Source organism: Lichenostomus cassidix, chromosome 5 (assembly GCF_008360975.1).
Source record: "Lichenostomus cassidix isolate B80296 chromosome 5, HeHo_3.0, whole genome shotgun sequence".
Classification (NCBI taxonomy): domain Eukaryota; kingdom Metazoa; phylum Chordata; class Aves; order Passeriformes; family Meliphagidae; genus Lichenostomus; species Lichenostomus cassidix.
Window position 1 is genome coordinate 22,975,262 of NC_139486.1, and position 7,904 is coordinate 22,983,165.

The 7,904-nt window shown below is 43.9% G+C and overlaps 1 protein-coding gene across 4 annotated transcripts in view; it reads left to right on the forward strand.

Moving 5' to 3' along the window:
* The window catches only part of AREL1 (apoptosis resistant E3 ubiquitin protein ligase 1), a 25,669-nt gene extending 18,374 nt beyond the window's left edge, over positions 1 to 7,295 (forward strand). For all 4 annotated transcript variants that reach the window (XM_085061772.1, XM_085061770.1, XM_085061773.1 and 1 more), the window contains 9 exons: positions 219 to 294; positions 743 to 852; positions 1,627 to 1,806; positions 1,956 to 2,081; positions 2,276 to 2,405; positions 2,487 to 2,545; positions 2,713 to 2,802; positions 3,778 to 3,953; positions 4,141 to 7,295. In XM_085061772.1, coding sequence (XP_084917898.1) covers positions 219 to 294; positions 743 to 852; positions 1,627 to 1,806; positions 1,956 to 2,081; positions 2,276 to 2,405; positions 2,487 to 2,545; positions 2,713 to 2,802; positions 3,778 to 3,953; positions 4,141 to 4,243 — 1,050 coding nt within the window. In that variant the 3' untranslated portion in view covers positions 4,244 to 7,295. The remainder of the gene's footprint in view (positions 1 to 218; positions 295 to 742; positions 853 to 1,626; positions 1,807 to 1,955; positions 2,082 to 2,275; positions 2,406 to 2,486; positions 2,546 to 2,712; positions 2,803 to 3,777; positions 3,954 to 4,140) is intronic.
* The last annotated feature ends 609 nt before the right edge of the window (positions 7,296 to 7,904 follow it).

Sequence of the window (7,904 nt, forward strand, 5' to 3'; positions counted from 1 at the left end):
TATGGATAATGTGTCTTGTAACAGAAAATGAGGAATTTGGTTCTGTGGCTTTGGACAAATAAGAATTAGACTTTAGGTGTTCCTAGTTTTCACTTTTGTACTTTAGAGTGCTAGACTATTGGGGTTTTGCATTTGCCCATTCATATGTTCAAGACTGCATATTGGTTATGGGGTGCCAGCAGTAATGGTTGCTGCTATTTTCTTTTTCAATTTTTTAGTCTTTTAAAGCAACACGAAATTTTTCTGTTTCTGACTGGAGCAAAAACTTTGAAGTGATTTTTCAGGATGAAGAAGGTGAGTTACTCTGTGAATATATATGTGGCTGAAGTAAAAGGAATGATTGTGGAGTAGTATTTGTGTGAAATTCTGGTTTCTTGTAGTATGTCCATCCTTTGTGCTTTCCAGCCCTTTGATTTTCTCACAGATGTTAGTGAATTATCCTGCTGGTAGGATATTCTATGCCTACTTCACATGGAGACCTGCTGGTGCTATTCTATACGTACTGCACATGGGGCCCTGAAGCCTTATGTAAACCCTGTCCCTCTACCCCTAAAAAAACCTCAAACAAAAAACCCAAGTAGGGCTAGGTTTGGGAGAAGAACCTATAATTCTGCCTGTCTACTGCCTTGTTGCTATGGAGCTGTTCATTGCAATGAATTCTTATGTCAGGCAATACTGAGCAGCATGCATGAAACTTTTGACCTGATGACCCATGAATGACCAAGCTTGTTTTGTTTTGTAGCTCTGGACTGGGGAGGTCCACGCAGAGAGTGGTTTGAGCTCATTTGTAAGGCATTATTTGATACCACCAATCAACTATTTACCCGCTTTAGTGATAACAACCAGGCCTTGGTGAGTCTCCAGTTCCTGTGCCGAATGCACAGAAATGTGACCGTTGATGGTTAAACAATGCTGCCATGAAGTGGGGCGCACCCTGACTCATTCTTTAGCTTGCCTTCATAGTCACTTCTAGTGCCTTTCTCAAAGCTTTGCTTAATGATCTTAACCCATTGAAGTGTCAAAGACCTGCCTGGATGAGCAGTAAAAGGTGGCCAGGCAGCAGGGAAGGCTGGATGTTTGGGCAAGAGGAGGTGACATCAGAGTATCTGGAGTTTTTGTTGGGTCTTAATATTTCAGAATCCATTTCTTCTCTCATTTAGCTTCTTGCCTGTGCTTGTGAAACATTTCATGTTCTTCCTAGGCAGGCTTAGGCATTTTATTTCTATTGTGTGGCTTTGAGGACATTACACTAAAGCTCCTGGGCCAGCTTGAGAGATGTAGTGACTTTAAATGCTCCCATATTTGCTATTTGTGCTAGTCAGTCTGGTACTTGGATGTCGCTGTTGAGCCGCTAGCAGAGAGAAGAATCCAGTTCTCAGTGGCAAGAAGGAAAGACCTTTATTGTTTTGATTTCATCATATATATAGAGTTTTCAAAGGTCACCCAGATTGGTCAGTCAGAAGCCTCCCCCTAGGCCTGATTGGCCAGGCCTGCACTGTCCAAGTCTTGGGACACTGTTTTTAGTAACATCCAAACTTTCCTTATTTATAAAACACAAAAGGAATTCTCATGGGAAAGACCTGTGCTAGCCACACTTGGATATTTAATTTTGCTGCTTCTTCACAGGTGCATCCAAATCCAGGGCGTCCCACATATTTACGACTCAAAATGTATGAATTTGCAGGCCGCCTAGTAGGAAAGTGTCTTTATGAATCATCTCTGGGAGGTGCTTACAAACAATTGGTTCGAGCTCGCTTCACTCGATCCTTCCTGGCTCAGATCATAGGACTTCGTATGCATTACAAGGTAAGGCTTCCCAGCCCTTTCTGAAGCCTGTGTTGGTTTGGGGAGGGGTTGAATGTAGATGTAGCAAGCAGACCCAGAATCCTGGCTATTAATGTAAGGGTTTTTTTGTTCTTCCCTCTATGTCCCTGCCTTCTTACTCTTTCACACAGTATTTTGAAACGGATGACCCAGAATTCTATAAATCCAAAGTGTGCTTCATACTGAACAATGATGTGAGTGAGATGGATCTGGTCTTTGCAGAAGAGAAGTATAGTAAAACAGGGCAGCTGGAGAAGGTAAGGGAGGCAGTTCCTGAAGGTGAGACAGTTTAACCCCTACTGTCTGCAGCAGTGGAGACTGAGACCTCTGCTATGCCCCAGAAAATTGAGCTTACTCTGGGCAGTATCTCCTTGCTTGGGTTTTTTCTGGTTGGGAGTTCAGGTCTGGGGAATTCTCCTGGTCACACTCAGGTCAAGTGTTCTGTTTTCAGGTGATAGAACTTGTGGCAGGAGGGGCTCAAGTACCAGTGACCAATGAAAACAAAATCTTGTATCTAAATCTGCTTGCACAGTACAGGCTGGCGAATCAGGTTAGAGAGGAGGTGGATCACTTCCTGAAAGGTAACATGCTGCCTGCTCCCTGCTCCTCTCTGCCCTTATGTCCCAGGGCATAGCACATGCTGCTCTTCTTTTCTCTTCCAGGTCTTAATGAATTAGTTCCTGAGAATCTCCTGGCTATTTTTGATGAGAATGAGCTTGAGGTAATTGCTGCCTCCCTAAGCTCTACCTTTACTTCTACTTCTCTCTGACAAATGAAGTTCTTTCTCAATCTGGGATAAAGCCAAAATGTTTCTTCTCTAAGCACTTTAAATATCTGTAATGTGCACAGTAGCTGTTGCCTTTCTGACTGCAGTCTTTTGCCTTTCAGCTGCTTATGTGTGGTACTGGAGATATCAGTGTCTGTGACTTCAAGGCACATGCTGTAGTGGTTGGAGGATCTTGGCACTTCCGTGAGAAGGTAAATGAAAGGGTTTCTCCTTCCTGCTTGTCGAAACCAGTTATCCCAAACACAGCAGAAGACAAACAGATTTCCTGGTAGGAATTTAGGTTTTCAGGACAAACTGAAAAATTCAGGGATCGGGTAGGACTGCACACATTATGAAATAATGTTTTCCCCCTAGAGAGATCCTTCAGCCTGGCTGACTAGAGGTGGTGCTTAATCAGATACCAGCAAGTAAAAATTGTCAGCAGTGGTCTCTAAAAAAATCCAACACAGCACCAATTATGAACAGTTTAGGAGGGAATCAGGAGGAGTTGGAAATTACTGCTACTGAAGATGTTCATGGTGATATACTTATCTCTAAGAGATGCTTGAAAAACATGCTTGCAGCCCACATGTAGTGGTTGGAGTTCAGTGCTATGGTAAAGACTACTGATGTAGTAGCCTAAATTTGTACTCCTTGATGGTTCCTATCCCTTTCTGCATTTCCCAGTGGGATTGGTATAGGAATAGTAGCAGCTTTGTTTAGAAAAAGAATGGAAGCTGCCAAAACACCCAAGATAAAAAGATATAGAAACTTATATTTTCAATCTGTAAACACCAGGATGGTTCCACTTTCTTGCAGAAGTACCAGAGAATGTGAAAACCAAAAAAATTAGCATAGTGCAAGAAGGAAATGCATTTTCTGCATTGTAAACCTACCTCATTGCCTATGCAGGTATTTCTAAAAATAAAATCTCTGTAGGGGGAGCAGAAGCAGAAGAAACCTTTCTGCTTTAAGGGAAAAGATTGATGGGAAATAGTAGCGTGGGACATCTCTTAACTGATTAGAAACTCTAATACTTGCTTCTATATGTCACCCTGGTAAAACAACCAATTCTCTTAATAGAACACTTGCTTGTCAGGGCAATTGACTGATCTTCTTGCAAGTTGCTAATATGCTTACTTGATTTCCTTGGCTGACCTGTCTTTACCTTTCCTGGTTTGTAACAGGTCATGAGGTGGTTTTGGACCGTGGTCTCCAGTTTCACACAGGAAGAGCTGGCCAGGCTTTTGCAGTTCACTACAGGTTCCTCCCAGCTGCCCCCAGGAGGATTTGCTGCACTTTGTCCATCTTTCCAGATCATTGCAGCTCCAACTCACAGTACTTTGCCGACAGCCCACACTTGGCAAGTATCCTGAGGTGGTAGGACTTTTTGCATTGTGCTTTTGGGAGTGATGCCAGCTAGTTGTGGTGGGCAAACAGTGTATGTCATGTAATGTGTGTGATGCTTGTGTCAATCCATCTAAAGGCAGATAATGGGGATGGTTCCCTCTCAGACCTAGTTTGAATGGATTTTTTCTTTTGTTTTACAGTTTTAACCAGCTGTGCCTCCCTACTTATGACTCTTATGAAGAAGTGCACAAGATGCTGCAGCTAGCTATCAGCGAGGGTTGTGAGGGATTTGGCATGCTGTGATTTCCCCTTCCCAGGAGACCATTTAGCCTCTCAGCTCTTCGTGGCAAGTCCCAGGTTCAATCCTCTGCTTGTTCTCCTTCCCCTCACTTGGGCAGTGGAGGCAGAGCAAAGACTCCATGTAAAGGAATTTGTCATCCAGAAGATGTCATGTGGCCTTTCTGTATCCCAAATATGTCATCAAGAGCTTATCTTTTCCCTTTTCCTTATTCTCCCTTTGGTTCAATGTGAAACAGCAAAAGGACTGGTGCATTTGTCAAGGAGACATTGCACTTCATTTCCATGCACCCTGTACACCCATCCTTCTGTGAGAAGATGCAGTTCATAAACAGGAGTTATATTGAGGTGCAGGAGATCTGCTGAGCTGCCTTTATCATAGCTCTCTAGGAGGAAGAGGGAAGACCAGCATGGAGCTCTGGTGGAAGCCTTGGCTCATAGGAAGTCTTAGTAACTTCCTTTATCTTGGCTCAACTCCCCCAGTGATGCTCCCTGATTATCTCATCTCACTCTGACTCGTGAGGAGAATACAGTTGTCCACCTTTTCAGCACCTGACCCAGAAGGGTTTCTGGTTCTCCTCTTCCATCTTGCTCTGGATGCTGTTGTTGCCTGTGCCACAGAGAAGAAAGGCAGTATCCAGTGGAGGGAGTAACCCAAAGAGGAAAACAATCTCATTGGAGCACAAGTGCTGGCCCTGACAGTGATCCTGTACTACCTCCACCAGGGTCCAGCAGCAGAAGCGTCCTTCTCCAGCAGTGGCTGGTAATTAGCCTCTGCAAATGAACTGGAAGAGGAGTTTCTCCTCCCTTGAATGTTTCTGACAGTTGATCTTGCACAGGAAGCTGTTCCATGCCCTTGCCTTCTTTTCCCTTCCTCAGGAGAGAGAGTATGGGCATGATTGTGATCCCTCAATGCTGAGCACCAATGCCTATCCCACTTTCACCTTCAGGGTATGTATTTTATGTAGTAACAGTGACAGATCAATAAGCAGCTAGAGTGTGCACTGGGCTTGCATTAATTATTGGGATGACGGTACTGGGCAGAACATGGTACCTCCACCCCAGCATCACACAGGATCTTGGGTTCTACCTCTATCATGCAGCAGCCTGAGGCTTCTCTTTTCTACTGCTTTTCAGGCAGAGTGTCCAGAGAGTTGCTGGTGCCTGGAGAGAAGCTAGATTTCTGCCCTTTCAATCTTCCTACCATCTTTATTCATCTTTCCTTTCCACCTGTTCCATTCAGTGCTGTTGGCTTTCCAGCAAAAAATGCTAATTAGAATTTCACTCAAATGATCATTCAACAGCCTGCACCCACCATTGTCTGGCTTGTGGGAAAAGGAGTGGGTAGACCACCATGAGAAGTAAGATTGTGATTGGGGTCTGTTATAGTTGGCAATCCATTCACCCCTTCCCAAGGAAATAAAGGGAAGGGGAATCTGGGAGTCTTGATTAGTTCTTCAGTGAAGCAAAATTCAAGATCTTTGCTTTCTGCAGTCCATTAGTTCAAGTGAACGGCTTGCAGGAGTCAAACTGGGAGAAATGAATTACTACTACCTGCAATGTAAGCTTTCACTGGATTATGGAATTGCTGGATTTCTTCCAGAATGGAATCTCAGACTGGCATCCCTGAGCTAATTTTAGAACACTGTATTGGATAAAATGTCACATTATCCTCTTCAGTCCCCTTCTGCTGTCCTCAGGCTGATCCGGTCAGACTTGAGCACAGTATGGATATTTTAAGTTAACTGTGTGTGCTTTCCAAGTATAGCTTAGTTGAATTGACTGGGAATTTGTGGGAAATACTCTACATCTAATAAAATGTTTGTAAGGCAGCATCTTAGTCATTCTTGGGCTGAATGTGTTACTTCTGTACAGAAAAAAAAAAAGCCATTTTGGTGCCAAAAAGCAGTCAGCTGAACACTGAGACTACTCAGGGGGATTTCTTTGCCTTGTGAATTCATTCCCTCACTGGCACCGAGGTTCTGCGAGGCTGCCAGCTTGATAGTTGCCACTGCAGTGCTCTGACAGATCACATCAGTAGTGGCTGTTCCCCATTTTTTAATGCAGGCTGCATTCTGCAAGGTTCTGACCTTCTTTGGGTGGAGAGTATGGTACCATTTTATTTATACTGCAGATGGCTTCCATGGTTAGTAGAGTTACAGCTCCTGTGTACACCATGCCACCACTTCACTGCTTTCTCCAGTAACTGAGAGGAGGTGGTGGTGCTCAGCTTAACTCCAATTTGTTGGGAGGCGTAGCTTGGTGTTTTTTCCATATTGTAGCCTCACCTGGTTGAGGATGTTTTCAGCCCTGTAGCTGTGGGCCAGCTCTGACAGTGGTATCTCCCTCAGGAATCTTCTCCCTTCTTCTCTTGAACTGGCCTTTTTTTATTCTGAGGATGAAGTAGCTGACCATTGAGTGGACTTCCTATATTGGAAAGAGCTCCTAAATGCTTCTCATTTCATTGCAGTCAGCACCCAACACTTCCCAGAAGCTGTGAAGATGCCAAGGACTTTCTTCTTAACACCAGTGCAATCAGAGCTGGGGTGGGTACTCTTAGTTAAACCCATCCCCATTGTTTGCACAGTCCCCTAGGCTGCTCCCATGTTCCTGACTTCCATCACAATATTTCTAAACTTGTCTCTAGCTTTACACCCTTTCCCAGTACAGTCACTTTTAATGCTGCCCTTAATGCTGGCAGTGGGGATGTGCTTTGGTCACCTATACTGTATGTTACTTCTGGCAGAGGCTAGTTACTTTTTTTACTCTTTATTTATTGTCACTTAATAGAGGCTCTTCTGTAGAAATCCTTGGGATCCTGACACCATCTTAGGCAGGTTCCATGTTTCCTGCTTTGAGGTGCAGAGGACCTGGCTTCAGTCTGCACCTGCAGGCCATGTTGCATGTTAATAGAAACCAGGAGCTGTGGATGATACAGGTCAAATCCTACTTCCCTCTGATGAATTTCTGGCAGAGTTCAGCCAAAATTTGGAAGCCTGTGGTTATAGTAGCTGATTTTGTAAATAGTTTGTATAATAAATAAAATATTTTAAAAACACTGCATTCTCAGCTGAGCATTCTTTCCGGGCTTTACAGAGGGAATCATACTGGTGCTGTCTGTGGGCAAGGGGCCTCTCCAGGTTTCCACTTGTGGACCTTTTCCATCCTGAAAAGCTGTTCTTCACCTATAGCTTTTCAGGATGACTGTCTGAAGCTAGGACCTTTGAGCTTTTGGGAAGAGGCAGGACTCTGGGCTGGGGTTTGCAAGCCACTGTGAGACCTCACTGCAAGTAGGCTGGAAAATGCTCTGAAGCAGCTAGTAATGCTAGAAAGTATTTTAAGGACTCTTATGTAAATTAATAATGTAGTTGGTGCAATCACTTTTCTGTCTGACTGTGTATTACCTGACTCTTTGAGCTTCAGGTACTTGTAGGGCTTATGTTTCATTGTACAGTCAAGAGGACACCTTAAGGATTAAAATAATGACTTTAAAACTTGAGATGATTCTGCAACATGATTCTGTGTCTATTAGCATTTCTGCCTGTAAAATGATGAAACACTGTTTCCTGTGCTGTACAAGATTTAGCCTGTCCAGCCAGCAGAGCATTGACTGCTATGTGTGTTCCACCATGTAATTAGGCGGATGTTCTCACATGTGAAACTAGCA